This window comes from Aspergillus luchuensis, chromosome 1 (genome assembly GCF_016861625.1).
Source record: "Aspergillus luchuensis IFO 4308 DNA, chromosome 1, nearly complete sequence".
NCBI lineage: Eukaryota > Fungi > Ascomycota > Eurotiomycetes > Eurotiales > Aspergillaceae > Aspergillus > Aspergillus luchuensis.
Genome location: NC_054849.1, coordinates 4,741,418 through 4,765,307, shown reverse-complemented (window position 1 = coordinate 4,765,307; position 23,890 = coordinate 4,741,418). Strand labels below are relative to the sequence as shown.

General features: G+C 50.5%; 11 protein-coding genes across 11 annotated transcripts; 5 read left to right on the top strand and 6 right to left on the bottom strand.

Moving 5' to 3' along the window:
- Window positions 1-87: 87 nt before the first annotated feature.
- On the bottom strand, window positions 88-2,921 carry AKAW2_11596S (glycoside hydrolase family 3 protein; the record flags this gene model as incomplete). The annotated part of the gene is made up of 5 exons (XM_041684097.1): window positions 88-1,360; window positions 1,425-2,256; window positions 2,317-2,497; window positions 2,568-2,708; window positions 2,778-2,921. 5 exons carry the CDS (start codon window positions 2,919-2,921, stop codon window positions 88-90), a joined length of 2,571 nt encoding a protein of 856 aa, XP_041538316.1.
- Window positions 2,922-3,281: 360 nt separating this feature from the next.
- AKAW2_11595A (uncharacterized protein) lies at window positions 3,282-4,408 on the top strand (the record flags this gene model as incomplete). Its single annotated transcript, XM_041684096.1, has 2 exons — window positions 3,282-3,587; window positions 3,674-4,408. The coding sequence occupies 2 exons, from the start codon at window positions 3,282-3,284 to the stop codon at window positions 4,406-4,408; spliced, it is 1,041 nt and encodes a 346-aa protein (XP_041538315.1).
- Window positions 4,409-4,762: 354 nt separating this feature from the next.
- Window positions 4,763-7,307, bottom strand: AKAW2_11594S (uncharacterized protein; the record flags this gene model as incomplete). The annotated part of the gene is made up of 6 exons (XM_041684095.1): window positions 4,763-5,576; window positions 5,631-5,785; window positions 5,859-6,068; window positions 6,126-6,535; window positions 6,643-7,018; window positions 7,188-7,307. The coding sequence occupies 6 exons, from the start codon at window positions 7,305-7,307 to the stop codon at window positions 4,763-4,765; spliced, it is 2,085 nt and encodes a 694-aa protein (XP_041538314.1).
- A 386-nt stretch (window positions 7,308-7,693) lies between these two features.
- On the top strand, window positions 7,694-8,175 carry AKAW2_11593A (RidA family protein; the record flags this gene model as incomplete). The annotated part of the gene is made up of 2 exons (XM_041684094.1): window positions 7,694-7,805; window positions 7,865-8,175. The coding sequence occupies 2 exons, from the start codon at window positions 7,694-7,696 to the stop codon at window positions 8,173-8,175; spliced, it is 423 nt and encodes a 140-aa protein (XP_041538313.1).
- A 161-nt stretch (window positions 8,176-8,336) lies between these two features.
- Window positions 8,337-9,050, bottom strand: AKAW2_11592S (GMC family oxidoreductase; the record flags this gene model as incomplete). The annotated part of the gene is made up of 1 exon (XM_041684093.1): window positions 8,337-9,050. The coding sequence occupies one exon, from the start codon at window positions 9,048-9,050 to the stop codon at window positions 8,337-8,339; it is 714 nt and encodes a 237-aa protein (XP_041538312.1).
- A 3,183-nt stretch (window positions 9,051-12,233) lies between these two features.
- Window positions 12,234-13,070, bottom strand: RRP40 (exosome non-catalytic core subunit RRP40; the record flags this gene model as incomplete). Its single annotated transcript, XM_041684092.1, has 1 exon — window positions 12,234-13,070. One exon carries the CDS (start codon window positions 13,068-13,070, stop codon window positions 12,234-12,236), a length of 837 nt encoding a protein of 278 aa, XP_041538311.1.
- A 531-nt stretch (window positions 13,071-13,601) lies between these two features.
- Window positions 13,602-15,591, top strand: SSZ1 (ribosome-associated complex protein SSZ1; the record flags this gene model as incomplete). The annotated part of the gene is made up of 5 exons (XM_041684091.1): window positions 13,602-13,691; window positions 13,798-13,834; window positions 13,902-14,028; window positions 14,084-14,855; window positions 14,917-15,591. The coding sequence occupies 5 exons, from the start codon at window positions 13,602-13,604 to the stop codon at window positions 15,589-15,591; spliced, it is 1,701 nt and encodes a 566-aa protein (XP_041538310.1).
- A 1,030-nt stretch (window positions 15,592-16,621) lies between these two features.
- Window positions 16,622-17,543, bottom strand: AKAW2_11589S (SUR7/PalI family protein; the record flags this gene model as incomplete). Its single annotated transcript, XM_041684089.1, has 4 exons — window positions 16,622-16,868; window positions 16,917-17,099; window positions 17,160-17,457; window positions 17,531-17,543. The coding sequence occupies 4 exons, from the start codon at window positions 17,541-17,543 to the stop codon at window positions 16,622-16,624; spliced, it is 741 nt and encodes a 246-aa protein (XP_041538309.1).
- An 805-nt stretch (window positions 17,544-18,348) lies between these two features.
- Window positions 18,349-19,595, top strand: AKAW2_11588A (uncharacterized protein; the record flags this gene model as incomplete). Its single annotated transcript, XM_041684088.1, has 4 exons — window positions 18,349-18,414; window positions 18,531-18,716; window positions 18,850-19,152; window positions 19,212-19,595. The coding sequence occupies 4 exons, from the start codon at window positions 18,349-18,351 to the stop codon at window positions 19,593-19,595; spliced, it is 939 nt and encodes a 312-aa protein (XP_041538308.1).
- Window positions 19,596-19,895: 300 nt separating this feature from the next.
- On the top strand, window positions 19,896-22,472 carry RSM22 (tRNA methyltransferase RSM22; the record flags this gene model as incomplete). The annotated part of the gene is made up of 1 exon (XM_041684087.1): window positions 19,896-22,472. One exon carries the CDS (start codon window positions 19,896-19,898, stop codon window positions 22,470-22,472), a length of 2,577 nt encoding a protein of 858 aa, XP_041538307.1.
- A 714-nt stretch (window positions 22,473-23,186) lies between these two features.
- Window positions 23,187-23,755, bottom strand: AKAW2_11587S (DASH complex subunit SPC19; the record flags this gene model as incomplete). The annotated part of the gene is made up of 2 exons (XM_041684086.1): window positions 23,187-23,567; window positions 23,624-23,755. 2 exons carry the CDS (start codon window positions 23,753-23,755, stop codon window positions 23,187-23,189), a joined length of 513 nt encoding a protein of 170 aa, XP_041538306.1.
- Between the last annotated feature and the right edge of the window lie 135 nt (window positions 23,756-23,890).

Sequence of the window (23,890 nt, the reverse complement as noted above, 5' to 3'; positions counted from 1 at the left end):
ACAAGAGAGAATTCAATCGTTAAAGAAATAGAAATTGGGCTTGATCAAACTTGAAGGATACCTACTGAATACAACTTGAATATAGATCTAGCGTAACCATACAATCTCATTAGCTGCAGTCACCCGCCAAACTGACGTAGCGTTTGACGCTGTCGTCCCCACCATGATCTCCAGCTCTACATGGGCATCAATTACCCACTCATGCCGAACGGGGTCGAACATTCCGAAGGCATGGGGATCTATGTGAAGCTGAATTCCATCAGATTGCCCCGGAAGTAGCGGACGGGACTTGGCAAAGGCACAAATTTGCTTGCGCGGACGCTTCAGTCTCGTAGGATTGCACTGCGAGAACCATGCAATGACAGTTTCGCGTCCTGGTACGTTACTACCTCCATTGTTGGTCACATGGACTGTGGCTACCAGTGAAGATGCGAGAGAGGTCAAAGAGAGCGTATTTATCGAGCCAGGGGTGATCACAAACTCGTTGTAAGAGAGTCCAAATCCCAATGGAAACAGAGGTTCGATCTTGAGTAGATCCCACCACCGGTAGCCAACGAACAAGCCTTCGGTATATTCAATCTCATTTGCTTCGCCGGGGAAAGATGAGAATGCAGGGCAGTCTTCTATACGTCTGGGAAAAGTGACAGGTAAACGACCAGACGGATTGACTATGCCACAAATCACTGCAGCTGCGGCATTGCCTAGTTCTTGTCCTTGATACCAGGTATAAAGAACAGCTTGTACATCATGGATCCATGGCTCCATGTTCACGGGTGTACCCGCTTGGACAACCACAATAGTCCGCTTGCAGACTGCTGCCACTTCACGAATGAGTCTCACTTGCTCGCCGGGAAGATTAAAGGATAGTATATCCTGGCCCTCACTCTCCCATTCTTTGTCACGACCGACAACCACAATAGCGGCATCGCAGTCAGAGGCTAGCACGGCTGCTTCAGCAGGTCGATCTGAGCTATCAGCTTCTTCGAAGCCAAACCGGATACCTTGGAATTGATCTTCCATAGGGTCCATCAAAGGGTTTAGCTTTGGATTGTGTTGTCGGCCGTGGGCTTGGTAGCGAATCTCAACTTGATACTCCAACCCGGCTACAAAGTCCGTTGAGGTTATCGCCTCTTCACTGCCATAGGTGAAGAAGAGACTGCCTTTCTCTTCAAAGTCTCCGGATTGTTCGAGTAGTCGACGGCCGTTCAAGTAGAGCTCGGCGGGTCCGATAGAGGCTAGTGAGAGTGCATGGTGGCCAGATGTATGTGGTTTGATAGTGGCGCGAATCCGGAAAAAGAAGGAGGTTGGATCATGGACTTCAGGAGGGGTAGTGCCGAAAGACATATAGTACAAGTCATCACTGCATTAGCTTTTGTCAGCAAACAGGACCAAAATGTTGAGTGAGCGACTATGGGTGAACTTACATATGGGTTGTCGCAGCGGGACTGCCTGTCCAATCTTGACTGTTGTACCAGTCGATCGCTGCGCCAGAGGCACCTGTATCTGGGTCCTTTGCAATCATACAAACAGGAAGATAGCGATTCACCTTGGCTCCTTCTGCAGTGAGAATCTCCGTGTCGCTATCTTTGAAGGCTTGCTTGAGGGAGCCTTGGATGGATGTCCAGTATGGAGCTTTGATATAGGAGCTCCCACCTCCGCCAGCCACAATTCTTTCGGCGTTAGGACCCAGGATTGCCAATTTATTGATGTTCTCAGCAGGACAAATAGGAAGGGCTTTATCCTCGTTCTTGAGCATCACGATACCCTCACTCGCGGCTCGAAGCAACAGAGCTCTTTTTTCCGGGTTGTCAATGCAGACTTCCGGATCATCTGTTGGATCCGAAAAACGGCCAGTCTTCTTTAAAAGTCGTAACAAACGACTAGCAGATTGTGAAACGCGGTCAAGACCGATCTTCCCTTCGCGGATGGGCTGGTCGAGGGCTTCCCGAGAGCGCTTGGATGGAGGGCCTGGCATCTCCAAATCCAGCCCGTTGTTGATAGACTCGATAGTGGATGTAGTGCCACCCCAATCGCTCATGAACAATCCATCCCAGCCCCATTCGCCTCGAGCGATATCAATGAGGAGCTCTTTGGAAGCGTCGCAATAGTGGCCATTAACCCGATTATACGCGGTCATCATGCACCAAGGATCTGCCTCGCGAACTACCATCTGGAAGGGCAGGAGATAGACCTCCCGTAATGCGCGTGTAGGGACTTTGGCATTATATTTGAATCGTTTCGTTTCCTGATCATTGGCTTCAATGCCCGTTAGCTTGGAATTTCCATGGGATTAGTGCAAGAGATAGGTGTGTTTACCAACAAAGTGCTTCGGCGTGGCACCGACTCCACAGGACTGAAGACCCTGCACATAAGAGATAGCCAACTTTCCCGTGAGGAAGGGATCCTCGCTAAATGACTCAAAATTGCGACCGCCGAGTATGTGTCGATGAATGCAGATTGTCGGAGCGAGAAGAACAGATGTGGACTTGGATTTGCACTATTGGTGATCAGAGTCGTTCCACATTTTTTATACTATATGATTGATGAGACCACTCAAGGGCACTCACCTCATCTGCCAGGAGTTGAGCAATCTCAAATAATAGATCCCTATCCCAGGTTGCCCCTAGACTCACGCCCGATGGAAGAAATGCCGCGGGGACTCCTTCTCCGAAGACTTCTCCTCGTGCTCCTGATGGGCCGTCTGAGATCTGTGTTGATTACGGATTGCTTAGCCAAAATATTTTGGGTGACAGTTGAGGGAGACTTTCCATACTCACTTTCAAAGACGGAATTCCGAGACGATCAATCTTAGCAGTCCGCCATTGAGATTGCCCTGCAATCAACTGAAGCTTCTCATCAAGCGTCAGGCTTTCCAATAAGAATCCTAGATCCGGAGCCGGCGGCATAGTCGTAGTGGCCATGGTGCTATTGTGGCGAGATAGCAGCAAGCGAAGCAAAGCCTTGGTCAGTGTCGGTCATCCGAGTCTCGAGCATTTCTCACATCATGGTGATTTTCAGTGAGTATATACTGATTGAGGCGTTGTGACTTGTCGAAAGGGCGGAATTCACCTTCCGGCTCCTTGACTGATATCCCCGCCTAGGAATCTACGTTCCGGAAGATAAATCAATTGATGTCAGATCAATGGGATATTTGAGATATTAATGTGCGTATAAAATTTGACCTTGTCATATCGTTGCGTCGCTCTTCTCTCAAGAAAACCTTGACACAGTTAGCAGAAGCCTACCGAAACTCTTATCTTCCAAACCCCTAGTCCCACAAAATGGACTCTTTGGGAATGACCGGTAATGGGAATATGAATGGCCAGAAGAGTGGGCTTCATGAATCAGAAGTGATAGAAGCTGATCGAGAATCTGGCTACTTCTCACGGGGCGCTGGGAGCATTAGCCCTGCTTCCGATCGACAAAGGGAAGAACCGTCAGAGATCTTTGTTCCCTCAGAGCAAAAAGCAGTTGTCACACCATGTATGGGCAAGAACCTTAATTTGACTGTTCAAACCATCGGTGTAGATGAGCCTGGCCCAGGAGAAGTTCTTTTACGAATTCATTATACAGGCATATGCCGCAGTGTGAGTATGACCCGCAAATCACAGTCGGAACTTAATCACGACTTTTTTATTTTTTGATCAAGACCCAGTGCTAATGTGGACTGCAGGATGCTACTTTCTCCGTAGGTCCCAAAAAGGGCTACCCATCACACAACCACATCGCCGGACATGAAGGTATTGGGGAAGTTGTCAAGGCCCATGACCCGGCTCTCCTAGGCAAACTTTTCGGACTTCGCTATCTTGGCTCAAGCTGTGGAAGCTGCACGTATTGCCTACGGAACCTGCCTACGTCGTGCCCCAAACAATCGAACGCACCGAAGCAGATTCAAGGCACGTTCCAGCAATACGCCAGAGTACCTCTAGATGCTCTCGTTGCTCTACCAGAAACCATCATGAATGGAGACATCGACCCAGCTTGGTACGCGAGTGCCCTGTGCTCGGGATCGACTGCGCTCGTATCACTTAGAGCTGCCAAGCTGCAGCCTGGTGATATAGCGATCGTTGTCGGTATCGCTGGTGCTATTGGGCATCTGACTGGAATGATCGCCAAGAATGTCTTGCGAGTCAAAGTGATCGGCATTGATCTAGGTTCCAAGATTGGCGATCTGATGTCTGTTCATCATGATTTCGCGGATGTTCTTCTAGAAGCGCCTTCGCCTCACGATGACCAGCTTTGGAGTAAGTTCCACGCCGATCTGCTTGAGACATGTGTTCAACTTCGTGGTGGTCATGGAGTAGAACGAGCGGCCGAGGCAGTCATTGTCACAAGCAGTGAGCTGAGTGGCTTTCAAAGATTGGAAGAGTATATTTGCGATGGTGGTACTATTGTCTGCGCTGGGTAAGCTTCAAGTCCCCTCCCAAATTTGACCTTCCAGACCCTGGTCAGTTCAAAGACTGATGACAATAAACTAACGACTTGCAAGCGTTCCGAGTGGACTCAACTTAGTCTCCCTCCCCATCCACTCTGTAGTGGAACGCAATTTGCACTTGAGGGGGAATCTCATGGGTGGTCATCGTGAATCACTTGAGGTGATCGAATACATAACAAGTGGGAAAATCACACCTCGCATTGCCAAGGTAACGCTGGAGGATGTCCCAGAGTATATGCAGCGGATGGTGGACTGCCAGACCACAGGGAAGATCGTTGTATGTTTGTAAATAACGTTCATACTGCTTCAGGCAATCGACAAGGGATCCTAACTAAGAGTGAAATCGGGGTCTTGTGGCTGCCTTGAGAAAAAGTCGAAGTCAAGGGGCAAGTCCAACATGGTTTCATCAAAGTCATCCGGAGCCACCGAGTTTAGAAACGTACTCCACTCAGGGGAGAAAGCACAGTTTGCCAGTTCCTCCATAGTTTGGTCTGGTGGTATATGACACTCGGTTGAATACTCTGCACAGAGATCATACCCATTCGATTTGTTGCTCTGTCCTTTGACTGCTGGCTCATGATTCTCCGCTGACTTCGATTGGCGATGCTTCACAATTCGTAAAATACCTTTCCAATATTGCTTCGCCGGCATCCATGAGTCTGATAGCTCCCTCAAGGTCATTAAGCAAGAGTTGATGAGATTCATTCTGGACCTCAACCCAAATTCTCGCTCAAGGACACCACTATCTAGGATCAGTAACACCGCCGAAAGAGTGCAGTGTGTTACGGTAATGGGGCTTTGTCGAAAGCTGCCAAAGACTTTGCGATAGTGCTCGCCTAGAAGACAAATTTCCTTCGCCGCTTCCATGCATATGGACGAGACTTTGAGTGCACCTGGCCAGGAGCTATCCTGCTCAGCGGAAGTCGAGTTCTGTGATTTCGGGAGGAAAGGCTTGGCCAAAAGAATGAGAGATGTGTGGTAGACCATGTGGAGAACAAGGATATGAGCCAGTATTGAGCTAGACTCCGATTGTTTTGCCTGCATATCAGCAGGTAAGTTGTAATTCCAACTTTTGAGTTCGAACAGACAGGAGTCGAAAAATGAATGTCTGCGTGCCTCCGGGTATCTCTTCGGTGCGTAGCTTCAGGGATTTCGTTAGTACTAAACTCAGTGAACGTGTATCTTAGTGTCTTACAGTTCCATCAATATTTTCTCTTGTATTTGGCACTGCGTGGACAGGGCATGGTGGAGCTTCGGTAATAAAATCGCAGAGTGTTTATTTTTCATGGTTGGAACTTCGCCATCATCCTCGGGAATGGGCATGGGCAAGCCCACAGAAGCCTGGGTAGCCTATCAGGCGGTAATTAAAATCATATCAAACACAATTTCATAGCGTTCGGTGAGCAATGCTGTCATAACTTACCAGCATGGTACAGACACGCCCGGTATAGCTTGCCCACAGCTTGTCGGTGCAGTACAATGCCCAGTATATTTGCTTGCGTAGGTCTTTCTCTTCATCTGGAAGTGCATGTGACCTGCCTAACATTGCAGAATCTAAATTTAATCCCATATCCAAAGCTAAGCGAATTGCCATGCCGTGGCGAAGCCAGCCTTTTGCATCAGACCCAATGGCCTTTCCCCTCGCGAGATTAGATCTGGCACAAATAATATAGGTAGAAGACACACTTACCACATATATCATCGCCATGATGCCGAGTGACTGAATAGTGGTGATAGAAGGGGATCTCAGGTCAAAGTGTAGGAGGACCTCGGCCATCTCAAGAAATATCCGACCTGCTGTATTTGGATCGCTGGGAGAGGAACGAGTCTCCAGTCGCTCGGAGTAGCGAGATCCTATGGCGAGAATACAATTCAGTAGGAGCGGGCTGAAGTATCGCCCATTTGTCGGCATGCTCTGTCGAAAGAGGCCTTCATCCACGAGTTGTAGCCAAGGTTGTTCCCATGTAAAATATAGATCAATGAGGTGATCTTTCAATTCCTGGCTGACCTCGGGAATTGTCTCAACGTCTTGACAGGCTTGATTCAGGCGAAAGCGGAAAGATGGACCTTGACACTTTGTATTTTCAGAGTCTGAGCTCACTAGAGTCGGTTGGAAGAACCGAAATCAGACAGTCAGCTCATATTCAATGCCAGAAGGTTATGTTGTGGTTCGAAGAAGAGCGATCGAAGAACATTTGAAGTCTTACGGGCATTTAATTTCAACAGATCCATTCGCCCACTGCAGGAACCAAAAAATTGAACTTCACCATCACATTCCCCTTCTGTATCGAATGCACTATTTGACCAGAGTGCTCCATCCAGCTCGGGATGTTGTGATAGTGATTCAGGGGGAGTGAAGGGGTTGCGAGTCATGGAACTGTACCGTTCAGTTCTGAGCTTTGCAATCGAAGCATCGACATCAATAGAATGGAGCCACAAGACACGCTCCAGGAGCTCGACTCGATCTTTGAGCATTAACACAATCGACTTTGGTGCTGTGCCTCGTCCATCATCTTTCGCAGCAAACTGGCACTCCATCTGGCGGCTAATGCACCGAGAACATGCAGGTCGCTTCCCGTCACACTGAAGATAATCCATCCGTTAGAATTGCTGAGCCAGGACTTTTTCAAGTGGGGTGATTGGCTAATTGCCGAGCCTATGCATACAATGCTATACAAGCAAAAGTAAGGAGGGCAATGGAGGCGGAACCCACTAGGGGGGGAGAATGGTTGGCAATGGTTGGCAAACATACCTTGGCCCTTCGTCGGCGACACTCCTGGCAGGCCTGCGTAGTGTATCGTGATCGAATCGACCCGGAATTCCGACTGAGAGCTGGCCTAATACGCCCTGTATGCTTTGAGATAGGGTCCATTCCTGCTGTGGAGACTCAAAAAGCGACAACGTAATATTGATAACCTTCCCAACAACCGATGATCTGGAGGAAGTTATATTCCGCGACTCCGCTTCGTGTAATAAAGAAATGAAACGAATTTATTAGACTTGTTTTCTTTCAAGTGGCAGCGACCAGGAATAATGTGGGAGAGGAGAGGGTGCCCAGGGATAAGCTCTTATCTCTCTTATCGATAGGAATTCACATTCCGCGTGGAGCCTCCAATAGTTTGAATAACCTTGAATGACTCCATCTACTTCCATCTACTTAAGAATCCCATGAAAAATGTGATCCCTTGGAATCAATCATCTGATTTCATTACCTGACTACCAAGTTCAACTTGCCACACTCAACACACAATCCTCGCCATGTCTCACCTCACCTACTACGCATACAAAGACCACGGTGTACGACAAAAGCATGCTTTTTGGTACAGCCAAGCTGTCCGTGTTGGCGACCGAATCGAATGTGCTGGCCAAGGTAAGAGCAGAGAATAATTTTCTTCGTAACTGTTTCAAATGACTGAGGCTCGTTTCTAGGTGGCTGGGATCCCAACACTGGCGTATTTGAGAAAGAGATCAATGCTCAGATCGATTTAGCATTTGCCAATGTCGAACGCTGCCTCAAAGATGCTGGAGGAAATGGATGGTCCCAGGTTTACCGGGTGAACTCATATCACGTGCCCATCAATAACGAGGCTCTGGAGGCGATGGTGCGCAATTTCAAGAAGTATATGCCTGATCACCAACCAATCTGGACTTGTGTTGGCGTCACACGTCTGGGCGAAGACGATATGCGTGTCGAGATTGAGGTTGTGGCCCATGATCCTGAAGGGGCTAAAACAGCTTAGTGCAACTACGAGAATATGAAGACTTGAGGAAGGAAAAGTCTCAATACTACGAATGTGTAATAGAGAAGTAGTATAAGTGGTAGTTTGGAAGCACCCACGTCCAGGCTGTCACGGCTTCCACTGTAAATACCAGCCCCTTCCGAGTCTTTAGCCCTTCTTCTTCAGTACTCAGAGACATCAGGCTCATTCATCATATCAACAGCCTTCTCAGCGACTGCGTATACAGTTGACATTGGGTTCGCGTGTGGGATAAAGACACTAGCGTCTACCACGCGCACATTCTTGGTTCCATAGACTCGAAGGTTTTCATTGACCACGCCCCCAGCCTCACGAGGAAGCATAGCTGCAGTTCCACAAGAATGATGAGTAGCCAAGGCACTTCCCCCACGCAGTGTGCTCTTGATAGTTTCCAACTGTGGCACTTCGAGCGGTTGGATGATATCCTGGAAAGTTGGAGCGTTGCTCAACTTGTACAGGTTCTGCACATGGCGGGCCATGGTCTCAATGTCCAGTTCATTAGCGAAGAACTGGGGATCAACTGTAGGCTTAGCATCGATGTTGGCAGATGAACAGTGACAGCTTCCGCGAGAGAATGGAAAGCTTGAGATGGCGACGAGTAGAGCAACTCCGCCAGGCATGGCACTCAAGGCAAGACACGCAGAAGCATTATCTGGGTTTCGTAGAATGGACTTAATGACGCGATCCGAAGTTTGATCATTGGGATCATCCGAAATAAGATTTCCTTGCTCATCCTTATCCAGGTGGGTGAATGCCAAGGTCTTGATACCAGGCTGAACCCCTTCAACCTTAAGGGGAGTAGGTGAAATGCTCCATACGTGGTTCTGGACGTTTTCACCTACTCCTGGGAGATCCATCACCACAGGGATACCGAGCTCAGTCAGGCGATCCTTCTGTCCCACTCCAGATAACTCGAGTATCTTGGGGGTGTGAAAAGCACCTGCAGCAAGGATAACATCTTTCTCTGTGCTGATAGAGACGATCTGCGCATCCAATTCGGCCTCGACTCCGGTAGCAACAGCCCGTGGGTTTGGGCGGTCAGATCTTTCTAACTCAGGGTTGAAAGGAATCTTGCGAACGGTTGCGCCTGTGATAATACGCAGGTTTGATCGCTTTTCCTGGGCGTAGGTGCTCGTACTACTTCGCGAATGTGAATCGGGGTCGGTTGCGGCTGTATAAGCACGAGTGCCGATCGTTTTGGGCCCTCCCAGAATATTGCTTGTGAAATCGTACCCCTGGTCCTTGAGTGCTTCGTTCCAGGCATTGATCAGAGGCTCAGTGGGGGTCCCCTCCTCGAGTGCTGGGTAGGTCACCTGAACTGGGCCCCCCCCCCCCTGACCCGGGTCTTCGCCGGGCTTTGTGATAGTATACGTCTTTTCGAGCTAGGGCAGGACAGTTGACCAGTTCCATCTCGGATTGCCTAGAGCTGCCCAGGCGTCGATACCTGCTTGAGAGGGCGGAACCCATGCCGAGCCGTTCAGGGCGGAAGATCCACCTAGCATCTTCCCGGCGGTTTGCTCTTCTTCTCTGCCATTGAGGCCAGCCTAGAGAGCAACGTTAGTATGATTCATAGCACAAGTGCTGCATATCTCGGTAGTAGAGACACCTGTGGTACGGTCTTCAGTTGCCAATCCAGCTCCGAGCCACACAGGCTTCGCCAGGCACTAGGGTCTTTCACGCGAGGATCCGCAGTGCAATCAGGTCCGCTCTCCAAAATCAAGACTTGAGTTTGGCGGTTTTCAGATAATCGATTGGCAACGACTAGACCAGCGGGTCCCACCGCCAATAATGAGGTAGTCAGTCTTGTGAGGTAAAGTAGAGGCCATCATGATAGCGAAATGAGAATGGGAGAGAAAAGAGCAGATGGGATAGGTGATAGGGGAATATGGTGATATTCAAGAGTACAGAGTGCCTCATTGAACTCCACACATGCATCTGAAAGCTCAAGTCTGACTGCGCATAACGCTAAAAGGGCAAGTAACTGGGTTTACTGCACATGTGTGCATGAAGTCTACCCTATAGGAGCTCGCATGTGGGGAGTATCCCCATGCTATCATAGGTGTTTCCTATAGACCGAGTGGTCATTCGGTTAGACCGGAAGGCCACAAGACTCAGGTCGCATACGGGTATTCGTCCATTTTAGGCATGGCAGATTCAAAGATGTTCAATGTTCCACACATGTATATTATTAGCAAGGATACTAATTCTTTCGCACTCTACTTTCGCTCCGATGTCAACATTACCATTGAAGACATTTAGCGCTAGAGGGCTAGTATGAACTTGGCTTCAGCCACTGACCCGACCCGCTCGCAACCTCATCTGAATGTAAACTCTCATTCCAGTTCTGGCCCCCAAATTTATTTCCTAATTGGGCCAAATTGCCGGCACAATTGCTGGGAACAAAGAAGAATCCATATACTTCATGGCTTGTTAGCGGATACCCTGCTTGTGCTTGCGGGCGTCATAAAACCTGGGGGCATTCTAAAGCCTGAAGGCGCCACAAGGCTTGCAGGCCATCTTAAAGCCTGCGGGCATCTTAAAGCCTGCAAGGAATAATCCTTATTGGCTATTGGTCCGTTTTTTATAGGCAACCGGAAGTAGCTGGCAGAATCGTTGCGCTCCCCTACTCTTAATTTATTCATGTCCCTATTGTTTCTGGAAGCTTCCTCGAAGACAAAAATTCCAAGGTAGCTGGATAATACGGGGTTTGAATAGGCACTATCTTGTGATAGACCAAGGCAACTTGTCTCGCTGGACAAGCAGTTTCCTGCGATAGACCACGGTTTTCCCCATCCCAGGACAACCTATTTCGCCGCACGAGTGTTTTCCTGCGACAGGATCATCCATCGCTCCCAAGAGCTTCATAAGTGATCCCAGGAGACCCACCAGTGATCCCAGGAGACCCATCAGTGATCCCAGGAGATCCATGATCAAGCTGCTCTCGGGAATTCGATCAGGCCTTCTAGGAACAAAACCTGCTGTTCCCAGGGGCTGTCCAAGTAATCCTGGGGGAGACTTGGTGTCCCAGAAATTTCTTCGTTCAGCTTATTAGCAGCCGACATCTTGTGACAATCTGATAAAATCCTCCGTGGGATGGATTACGCACGTTATCATTATAGTCTTTCCAAAATGTCCGCGGATAGATCATGGTTTCTCTACGCTTAGGGTTGCAGTGTCAAGTCATATACTGAGCAGAGGGGGTAGGTCTGTAATGTCATTCGTGGCCTTCACAGTTTATGCCTGTGCTAATATTAGAATTCATCCATCCGCTATTTTCTCAATGTGAACAATTCTGCGCCGGTAGTTCTAGATAATCACCACTAATAAGGTACGCTATTACATGGAAAATATCTATAAATTAGAATTGCCCGCACATATACTGTTGGTAAGGGCTATTTGGCAGCTTTATACATGGCTAGTTTATCAAAATGGTTGCTTTATGCTTTGACTGATCGAACGTTTCTAGTCCTTATATTTCTCTCAACAGTATGAAAGAAGGCCAATTAAAATTTCCAAATGTAATGCCTATGATTGGGGGGTTGCCTTCTCTATATCCCCGCAGTGTCGAAGGAGATTGTGACGACAGGATGGAGCACTGTGTTTCAAGCGACAATCTCCCATTTGTATCCTCAGCTATATGGGATGGATACTTCGCATGCTTAACTGCTATCAGGCTTTCTTGGGATTCCTTTCTTGAATAACACTGACAATCGCATCTATCATGGTAGCTAAAACTCAAAGAAAGGGCTGTCAAGCACAGACACAGCAAACACGGAGCGATGCATGGACTTAAAAGTAGTGTTATGAGCACTTTAGTATATGCTCGTAAGAGACTCACTGTCGAAGAAACTCCCTCCAACTCCCATCCGAAGAGGTTGCTCTGTTGGTCACAAGTTTCTACTGCTTAATCCAGGCCCAGAACAATACACCAATGTATGTACATCGAGTACCCACACTTCTGCTACATATCATCGCTCGCAATAATCATCAAACAATGCATGGTATTATCACACGATCAATCATTAAGAGACAAAGCACATCTATACCTCAATCTTCATCTCCCGCAATATCCTCGATACCAACTTCTTCTGATCCGCCGGATTCAAATCGTGCTCATCAATCGTAGTCAGACACCGTCCCACAGCTACCGTAGCCTTAACTGAAGTCTCGCCTCCGCTAGAACAGTCGACCCAGACTTTACCATTTCGTCCCACGGCGATCTCAAAGCCGCCCGATTTCTCCAACTTCTTGCCCAGTTCCTCCAACACCACCAACCCGGCCACACCATCCTGTGAGTCCGAAGAGGATGAGCTCGCCCTCATCAACCTAGCAGCCATGCCCGTAGAAACATCGAACACCATTCCCCCATTCAATTGACCGAGTCCTCCAGGTTCAGCCTTGCCCGTTGCAGGGTTCACACAGGCCAGCTCAACCTCCGCGCCCGCGCCCAGGCCCACTGAGAGCACACGCGCGTAAACCAGGTCGCCTTGTTTCAGCATCGGCCGGGTCTTCTTCGTCGCACCTTCGAAGGACAGTTGTCCCAACACCGCATGGGGCGCTTGCGGCGTGATCATGCAGTGAAAGTAGTCCACGCTGGAGTGGTGGACCTGTGCGATGACCAGGTCATTGACGGTAGGAATGTAGCGGCGATTGGGGGTCGAGAGGATAGAGACAGCGTTCCGTTTGGTGTCTGTGGAGAGAATGCCGGCTTGTGTGGCTGTGAGGACATGACTGGGGGAGGATGATGCTTGAGGGGAAGAGGGCGGTTGCGAAAGTAGACGGAGACCGGGGCCAAGTCTCAATGGCGCGGAATTGGTGGATGGGAGGTATTCTGACGGGATCTCATCCCCGGGGAGAAGAATCAAGGGAGATGGCATGTTGGAAATGTGTTTGTCCCACTGGGGCCTGCAGTGGTGTTGGAGAATCACGAATGCTGGAGTGGTTGACCGCGACGGGCAAAAAGAAGCGCAAATCCAAAGGCTTATCGGGTGGTGCTTATCGCCACGTGATACAGCTCAATCTGGATTGAAGATGAAATGGGCGCCACGATGGTTTGGGAGTGAACCATACAGGGTATACTTGCTGTAAAACTGTAGTGTCTGAGCAATCACCTCCTCATTTCTCCATATTAATTGATATATGTGGAGAATGATTAAACCCATTAGATTTACGACGCTACTGCTGCATGACTGCCGAACTGTAATTGCACCGCCACATCTATTATCGATAAGCCCTCAGCCACAGCTGCCCGCCAATTGCAAACCAGCCAAAATTTTTTTCCTTCGGGGCAAAACGAAGCGCGGCGGTTCGAGAAGCAGCAGCCCGACTTACTTTGACTTGATTTCCTCCTCTTCTTCTTCCCTCCTCCCCCCAATCCCTTTCATCTCTTTTCACATCCTACCGTCAAGATGAGCTCCGAAACTAACGGCACCGCTGAGAGATTCGCCATCGGTATCTCCTTTGGCAACTCCTCCAGCTCCATTGCCCGCATCAACGCCGTATGTGAATTTTGTACCCTTCCCATGCGGATGCCCGCCCCATTGGGACTTTTACACCACCGCTGTGCAAAGTTGCGACAGACCGCTGACTTGACTTGGATTATAGGAAGGCAAGGCTGAGGTTATTGCCAACGAGGAGGGAGGTTAGTATAATTTAATGCGCTTTGTAAAAAGTCATGTATTTGAACACTTCGACTTACACATCACCAGACCGTCAAATCCCTACCGTCCTCTCCTACATTGATGGCGAGGAATACCACGGTACTCAGGCTAAGGCCCAGCTTATCCGCAACTCCAAGAACACCGTTGCCTACTTCAGAGATTTCCTTGGCAAGGAGTATGTCAACTCGTTCTGATGACAACTAGGCGTACATGCTGACGGACATGCACAGCTTCAAGTCGATAGACCCCACTCCCTGCCACAACTCGGCCCACCCTCAACAGAGCGACTCGACCGTTGCTTTCTCCATCTGCGATACCTCCAGCGAGACCCCCAACACTGTCACCGTCTCCGAGATCACAACCCGCCATCTCCGCCGTCTGAAGCAGTCTGCCGCTGATTTCCTTGGAAAGGAGGTCAACGCCGCTGTTATCACCGTCCCCACCGACTTCAAGGATGCTCAGCGTGAGGCTTTGATCGCCGCTGCCAACGCTGCTGGCCTTGAGGTCCTGCAGCTCATCCACGAGCCCGTTGCTGCTGTCCTTGCCTACGACGCTCGTCCCGAGGCTGTCGTGACCGACAAGCTGGTCGTTGTCGCCGACCTTGGTGGCACTCGCTCCGATGCCGCCGTCGTTGCTTGCCGTGGTGGCATGTACACCACTCTTGCTACTGCTCACGACTACGAGCTGGGCGGTGCTCAGTTGGACAAGATCATCATCGACCACTTCGCTAAGGAGTTCATGAAGAAGCACAAGACCGACCCCCGCGAGAACGCTCGTGGTCTGGCCAAGCTGAAGCTGGAGGGTGAGGCCACCAGAAAGGCTCTCAGTCTCGGTACCAACGCTACTCTGAGCATCGAGTCTCTGGCTGACGGCATTGACTACGGCTCTACCGTCAACCGTACCCGCTACGAGCTGCTCTCCGGCAAGGTGTTCGCTCAGTTCACCGGCCTGATCGAGCAGGTTGTCAAGAAGGCTGGTCTCGATGTCCTGGACATTGATGAGGTTCGTTCCATCTAAACCTTTGTTGTTCATCCTGCTCGCAGCCCGATATTAACTTTTGCAGGTTATCTTCGCTGGCGGTACTTCCCACACCCCCAAGATCGCCCAGTTGGCCCGCAACATCTTCCCCGAGAAGACCACCATCCTCGCTCCCTCCACCTTCATTGGTGCCATCAACCCCTCCGAGCTCGCTCCCAGAGGTGCCGCTATCCAGGCCTCCCTGATCCAGGAGTTCGACAAGGAGGACATCGAGCAGTCCATCCACCCCATGGTTACCGCTACCCCTCACCTTCAGAATGCCATCGGTGTCGAGTTCACCTCTGGCGAGGCCGTTGACTTCAAGCCTCTCCTGAACACCGAGACTGCTCTCCCCGCTCGTCGTACTGCGCAGTTCTCTGTCCCCAAGGAGGGCGGCGATGTCTTCGTCCGTGTTTGCGAGGGTGTTCGTGAGATCAAGGTTACCAAGCCCGAGCCCAAGCCCAAGGAGGAGAAGACCAAGACCGAAGAGGATGAGGATGACTCTGACTTCGACTCCGATGAGGAGGAAGAGGAGGAGATCCGCGAGCTCGTCTGGAAGACCGAGAAGCCCATTGCTGAGCTGGCCGTCAAGGGCGTCAAGGCTGGCAGCAAGGTTGAGCTGATGATCCACGTCAACGCTGACCTTGGTCTGCAGATCACGGCCAAGGAAGTTGGCGGCCAGGGTGCCGTCCGCGGTGCCGTTGAGGCTCCCAAGGCCTAGATTTTCCTTTAACGTATAATTTTTCTTGCTCATATATCTTTGAACATCTCAAGACTATAACGATGCTTTTCCTTCTATGAATCGATCTAGATTTTTATAACCATTTGTTGAACGACTCCTGTGACCCCTGTGGCCTCTTTGCAACTAACTTTGCTTTCATTGGGTGCACCGGGCAGGAATCAGGGAATACGTTCTGCATTCTGTCTTGCTATGACTTATTGATGATGATGTATCGATGAAGGCTTCTAAAAGTATATAGAGCTGTTTTGAAGCACAATAGAAAGCCGATGTGTTTCCAGACTCATTTTCCTAACATATTCAGAAGTAACAATGTATGGGTCTAAAGTTGTGCCGTAGGATTTACTATCTGCTTCTGTAGGGCACATTCTTCCACCTCCTTATGAGCCTAAGAAGGTAGCACAGCGCAAGCACACAGTTATGATGGTAGATGGAAAATAAGTAGAATAGTAACAAGAGACAAGTGGTGTCACAATCCATCCGTTTCACAACATTGAGCTTAGGAAGTAGCGTCAGCTATTCTTATACATTATGCATACAGTTGATATCTCAGTGACTACTATATTGAAAATGATGGAATCCTTACGAATATTGTCATGTTCTGTTACTCTTCGTGTATCAGTTCATTCTTTTCAGATAAATTGTATTACAATTAGGGGCGGATAGATATAAAGTAGCAAAGACAGTATAATACATGAAACTTGGCCGAGTTAAACAGACAGACATCCATCATCAAAGAGACATTAATGTTAGCATGCGCGGATGAGCCCACTTGATTCGCTCGCACAGGAGGGCGTGGTTACTCAACCCGCAAAGAACAAGTCATAAACAATCAGATCCATACTCCGGTAGACGCACCCTTCGGTGTTGACGGGGCGAGTATAAGGCTTGCGGCCGATAGGTAAACAATTGGCGGAGGCCAGCGTACTATAGTAGGTATTGACGAAGTACTATAGCCCAGTTTTTTTCAATTCTTCCTGAATAACATCAAAGAAGGAAAACCATGTCGAATTTATGGCGCAGTCTCCTTGTTGCTTCTTACGCTGTTGGAGCGTGCGGACGAGAAGAAGCCCCGGCGACGGTGCTCACGGCCACTGTATCCCCTCTCCTTGCGCCCGACAGCACCACCCATGCAATAGAACATGCATGCAAGCAGCAGGCAAGCCACAGCGGTCCACATGAAAGCGAAAGCCTTGACACCCACGCTGGCGCTCTGGCCATTGGCGTTGAACTTGTTGCGTCCTTGGACGTAGACGGCACTTGAGATTGTTAGTAAAGCTCTGTTTTAAATTCTGTGGTAAACTTACGTGATAAGGCAAGTCGTGATGATCTGGAAAATCAAGGCGATCCAAGCCATCAGCGAAGAGACATAGCTTCCAATGCGTGTGCACATGGCCAGGAACCCAGTGAACAGCGACACCACGCCGAAGAAGAGCGCGATGATGAGGAAGGGGAACGAGAACCGAGATGTGAGGAAGTAGTGATTCGTTCTGCGGAATGTTAGATTGCGATCGTACGACGGAAAATCTGGCAATTAATTTCTTTCTTACCCGATGAAAGCAGAGGGAATGTTCTCAGTGGTGCCAAAGTTGCGCCGGCTCGGGGGATCAAATGGGAAGTCTGGGTAAGACGATCCGCATTGGTTCTTTCCATTCGCCGACACTGCGCATATCTCCCAGAAAGTCCAGCGAGATAAGGACGGGGCACCTGGAATATTGCTTGTGTCGACCTGCAGGAAGAAGATTTCGTTCAGAGGGCGCGAGTTTCTCGCTCCGCCCAACAAAGTCAGGAACATCAACAGAAGAGCACCGGCCGTGAAGAACAGGCCTAGGAAGCCCATTGCAACCCCTAGAGTACAATTGGTGTCAGTTTAGTTGTTGTGCGACGCAGCAGGCACTCATCCTGCAGGGGATATACTCACTGCTGAGAGCCATTGTAACGGTATGTTGTCAAAATTTTTGGATTCGCTATTGAGTCGGTAATTGGAAGAGTCCCAGCACAAGCTAAGTTGTTGATTGCGAGAGGTATCTATCTATCATTCGAGAGAAAGATGCGAGACCCTATAGATGGGGAAGAGAAACAAGAACAGACGAAGGATCGAAAGGGTCTGTCTGCGAGGGAGTGGATATCCGGAGAAGCCGGTGGAGGGATGTGGGAGGAGGGGGGGAAATAAAGTACCAGGGGAGCCATAGTAGTGATATAATGATGAGGGTGACCTTCAACAATGAGCGTAACTGCGAATCAATGTTTTCTTTGGATCGACGAGGCACAAACTGGCCAGCCATGACGGCGTCGACGTCATGGTTGCAGCAGGCCCCGCTAACTGTCCTCGGCTAGTCTAAACCTTAGCGTTGCGCTAGTTCATATCGGGATAAGGCTGCCTGAAGGCCTGGGCGCTGAGGCCCATCATTCCTTATCCATGACGTTGTCGAACTCCCTCTTCCGCTGCAACTTTCGTCTTCTGAACAAACGTTGCACCACCCACCATCCATCCATTGAGTTGGGTACCCGCCTTTCCTCCTCTCGGATCGACGTGGATCACTCGAAAGCCAATGCGGATTTTTTCTTCTGTCGACTTCGTCACCAGACCCTGAAGACAAACCCTGCTGCCTACCGTGTCCTGTCCACACCCCCATACCCCCCATCGCTCCCTACCGATCCATTGACCACTGCCGGGCCAAAGGTACAACCATCCGATCTCCCGAGGGTCGCAACTAACCCGCTGGGTCATTGCTCACAATGGCTACTTGGGCTTACCCGCCTCTACCCCCAGAGCGCCTAGAACAGGAAGTCGACTCCGCGTTGGTATGCCCTGTTTTATTTCTCCGTCCCCGGTGAACCTCAAATTTGAGCCGACCCGATGGCGCACATGCATCATCGATAGGGCAAGGACGGTACTAACTTTTTTGGCAACTGTATAGGCCAAAGAGCTAGAATGGCTATTACGTTCGCTGCAAGACTCCCTTACCTCGCTACGGGAGGGCCTCCATGAATGCGCGGCTCTATTGGCACCCAAAGAGCCGGGATCAACACTAGTCCTCTCTTCTCTACGCTCTGAAAATGTGAAAGGCTTTGTGACTCGGGTTGGGACAAAGATCGTGAAGGGCGTATGTTGTCACCACTCACATTTATTGCTTATGATGCAGCCCAAGGATATGGACCCGCATCCTTTGCGCGCTATGGCCGTTGCTTATCACAACGTAGCGCTTCCAGGATGACGCTAATCAAAACTCTCTATAGGACATCCAACTCCGTCTTAGCTCCCTTGCCTCACGGGGCTCAGCCACTACCCGCTTGTGCCTGGCAAATACCCCTACAACACCCGAGCTCATTCTAAGTCAATTAGTATCGGTCAAAAACTTGGTCAATCAAAGTCTCGACATTGTCGATGTAAGCACCTGGACCGGTGACCCGCTCAACGCGGGCTTCATCTACAGCCAACTGCACCTCCTGCGCGAGACGATCAGTGAAGCACGGCAGATGCTGAAGGGCGAAAGCGATAAGGTTAGAGGCAAGTGGTGGGAGACAAGTGCGCAAGAGGAGGTAAGTGGCTATACTTTTGCTCTCTTCGTTCTAGATCATGGGCTAAGCTGTAGTCGTAGATGTTTGACCCCCCGCTACCGGCATACTTATCATTCCATCTATCCATTGCGGACTCGGCTTTAGTCCTGTATTTGAGGACGCTAGAATCTAACACCCCTGTCCATACGCCAACTGCATTCGCGACTGACATCTCTCTCACCGGGTTCAATCTGCGGGACCGGTTGTTTGGAAGCCGCCATCGTCCTCACGACGAGGCAGGCGATGTCTTCACCTGGAAAGGAGATGAAGTCAAGGTGAGGGAGAAGATCCGCGTAGAGAGCCAGGACCCTAGCCTTATGGCCGTGATGGCCAAACTAACCGCTCTTGAGCACGAAGTGCTGAAGTGGATATCAGCTCTCAAGGTGCTCATGGGCAACGAAGATACGGACAGCGAGTCTCAGTAGTACGTCCAGCTAGTATAACCAGCTTTGTAAATAGGTCTATTATTATGCATCCAACATTTCCTCCCACCTTTTGATCTTTGATGCATGCACCTCTCCATTCCTTGTGATTCCTGAGGCACCACTTCGGTCTAGATGATTATGTAACGCTCTGTTACTTGAACAGCCAATAGGAGCTGCGGAATTTCTGATGGGCATGCGGCTTGGCGCGAGTTTTCCTGGCAAAAGCTCTCCAGTGGCAAGACAATTTCTTTCAGGTACAAGCTCCTGATATTTGCATCTCGAGCCGTGGAAGGGTTGAGGATGTTGTCACGATCTCCGGCAGTCAGGGCGACCCGGTCCAATCCCCATGTCCTATTACGTCCGGCCGTATCCAGGTCGCCGCAGACCGGTTCACAGCCTCTCCGCCGCGGAGCTGCAAGCTTCATAGCTGGGCGCCCCAGAACTTCGATTGCCAGCAAAACACTTCCATCGACCTTACACTTGGAATCCCTACTCAGGGAAGCTACCTACGCTCGTTCTCAACAATGGCTGCACGGCCGGAGGCATGCGTCGTCCACGACAGCGACGGAGACCGACCCCGATGCGGAGAAGAAAGATGCTATTTACGCCTTAGTCGACAAGATTAACGAAACGGATCTGGAGATGGCTGATCTTATGCACGAGCTGGATCTTTTGGACGATCACGAGAAAGCCCTTAACCTCGAAGGTCTCGATTTCGATTATGCGTTGAGTCAGACGATCGGTCACCGCGACGAGGAAACATTGGATGCGCGGGTGCGAGAGGCAAGACAGGAGTTTGGTGAATACCTTCCGGAGGGTCTCTTAAACGATAGAGAGACTCAGCTGTATACTCGGTTGTACGGTGAACCAATCTATCTTTCACAAGAGTCTGAGTTGGACCTAGTGGAAGAAGAGATAGACCCGGATAAACTATACCGTGAAGATGGTGAGGGCGGCTGGGAAGAAGTTGCGATGGATGAGTCTGCCACACACGACGAACCTCCGTTGGTCTATGATATGGAAGCCCCGCCGTCAGTCGAGGAAACGATCGCGATGCAACGGACGAGAGAAGTCGCCGAGCAGTTGGGCGGAGAGATCATGCTCGAGCAGTTCGAAGAGGAAGCAGCAGCAGACTCGGCTCCCAAATTCCATCCTTTGACCACAATGGGGAAGTTTTCCACCGATCCTAGCACTATATTCATACCCAAGGATAGCGTGACGGGCCCTATTTCTGTCATTCTGTCCGACTTTTCGAACAAGCACATTGCGGATACCGCCCACCGCACACTCGGCGGCCAATACCTTCCTTATTCCACCACAACCCCTCCCCTGCGCTTGCAAGCTCCTCAACAGCCGATTCCTCTAGAAGCATCCCAGCGGTACATGAGCGAAATGGAAGCCAATGTCTTTCTTGCCACTCTCTACCCTGGCATGTATGCATCTGTCCTGAGTGTTTTGGTGGAAGTCCGGAAACGCTTGGGTACGGACTGGATCCGGAACCTGATGACACAAGAAGGGGGCCCCCATGTCCTTGATGTTAGTGCCGGTGGTGCAGGTGTTTTGGCGTGGAGAGATATACTTCGTGCGGAGTGGGAAGCCATGACGCCAGAGCACAGCTCAGAGGACCCCTATCCCGTGGGCCGGTCGACCGTTGTCACTGGCTCTGACTCTCTTCGTCTCCGTGCCAGCGCGATGCTCGAAGATACCAGCTTCCTGCCACGACTGCCCGACTACGTCCATGTTCGCGAGAAGCCAACCTTGCAAGATGAACGGGCTCCGCCCAAGCGGAAACAGTACGACATCATCATCGCCCCACACTCCCTGCTCGGAATTGAGGAAGAGTTCCTCCGGAAGGAACATGTACAGAACCTATGGAACCTCCTAAACCCCAACGGAGGTGTTCTGATCCTCCTCGAGAAGGGACACCAGAAGGGCTTCGAAGCCGTTGCCGGAGCGCGTGACATGCTCCTGAAGCGATTCATCTCCAGCCCCGGATCCACCACATACGAAAACTTGACCGAATCGCCCGAGGAAGACACGTTCATCGAGAAAGAAGCCGGCATGATCGTCGCCCCTTGCACCAACCACAACAAGTGCCCCATGTACCAGATCCCCGGTCATACCAAGGGCCGTAGAGATTACTGCCACTTCCAGCAACGCTACATCCGTCCGGCCTTCCTCCAGCGCATCATCGGCGCCAAGGACCGCAATCATGAGGACCTGAAATTCAGTTACATCGCCGTCCAGCGCGGTGTCGATCGTCGTGTTGAGGACAGCATCATCCAGGGCACCGAGGCTGCAGATGCAGCGTTTAACGGATACGAAGACGCAGTCGAAATGCCTAAGCAAGAAGCCGAAGCATCATCCGACGAGGCTGTCGCATCCGAGACTCAACCTACACCTCCTACAGAGCAACAGGAAACAGGAGGCGTCAACTTCCTCTCTCTGCCCCGTATCGTCTACCAACCTATGAAGCGCCGTGGTCACGTCATCTTCGACCTTTGCACGCCGGCCGGCAAGATCGAGCGCTGGACCGTCCCCCGGTCGTTCAGTCGGCAAGCGTACAAGGATGCGCGCAAGTCCCAGTGGGGAGACCTGTGGGCTCTTGGTGCGAAGACTCGTATTGCCAGATCGCTGAGACTCGGCGAGAAGCACGGTGAGAGTAGGAAGGAACGGCTTGCTCGGCGGGCTGCTGAGAAGGAGGAGATGGAGGAAGACGCAGAGGATGCTTTGGAGGAAGGTATGGAGGCTACCAGCAGTATGCCTGATCTTCAGACTCCGATCAAGAAGAAGGGCCAGAAGATACCCAGTTGGGAGAAGCAGCAGATGAAGAAGAAGCGCAGACAGGCTTTGAAGCAGGTGAAGCCTTCGGCCTAAAATTACTTACTGGGTCTGGGCTAGCTTGTTACTTTTTCGGGTATCTACATTGGAGTCAAAAGTGGCGTATAGAGGGTTTGGATTGCTTCCTGGCTAGGAGCATCATTTGTGGGTTGGGGACGGTCATTGTATTATATTCCTGTACGATATATGACATGTAGTATAGACCATAGCTGTTGGTTGTAAAAGGCTTCTTCACTCAATGGCACAATCTCCATTATTCATCTTGTGCATGGTCATCATGCGTAGCGGTAGGGGCGGCTCTGTAGATCCCTCTGCAAGTGCCCCAGGGACTTCTATGATTGAGCGTTCCACGTGGACACTGAATCTTCCCAGCATTGTCCTCCAACTCTGGCATCTTCCGCTCATAGTGGTGAGAGCGCGACGGCTATAGCTTCACCGGTGGTCCTTCATTCACAGCGGCTCTGTAATTTCAGTATGCAAGTGTCGACCTGTAGAGCATAGTCATAACTCGACACGGCCATAAGTGGATATGCGGCCGCACATCCCGAATCGGGGCTATACTCTCCCTGACGAGATGCATCCCCTCTTGACTCTGAGAAACAACATCGTAGCCACAAGCCATATCTTCCTTAGCCATATCCTCAGTCATCTGATATCCTACATTCGCAGGATTACCCGAGGTGGCTCAAACGATCCCATCTTAGTCGAAGAGCTCTCAGCAAGCATCACTTCCATCCTTCAAGCCGAGCTCTAGTGAAACGCCATACTCTTCCTCAACTGCCTCTCCCTCTGTGTACTCTGCAGCTCCAACCTCTCCACCGCATACTGCAACCGTTCCTTCTTCTGCATCAGTCGTTTCAACTCCGCCGCCTTCGCAGCCTTCCCTGAGGCGCCCCCGCTCTGGAGCCGATCACCATAAGCGCTACGCATTCTCGAAGGCTGGCGGCTCTCATTCGAGTACATTCTCCCCTCCTGCAGCTCGCATTTAGCTCTCAGTCCTTGTTCTCGCCGCGAGAGCTTCTCCACATGGTTCGACGCTAGTGAGAGCAGGTGGGCGATGCTAGGCGTGATTTCATCAAGGAGGGATTGTTGGGCTTCGCGCAGAGTAGGTTCGGGAAGGAGTTCGAAGTGCTGTTGGGGTTAGATTGGGTGTTTTGATATCAAGCAGGAGGGTATGGGATACGTACTCGGGTTGTTTGCAAGACCTTGCATAGTCGGGGAAAGTCGCTAATACCGGAGTCGAGGGTGGAGATGGAGGAATCGAGGAGTTGGAGGGAGGATCCGAGGGATGAGACGGAGGCTTGGAGGTGGTCTGCCATTGCGATTATGTTGAAAGGAAAAATAAGGTATCTGCTGGAAGAAAAGTGTGTTGTGTATTGTCTTGATTAATCGTTATCGTGATTGTTGATTGTTTACTGCGGAGGGGCAACCAGCGATAGACGCAGCAGTAAAAG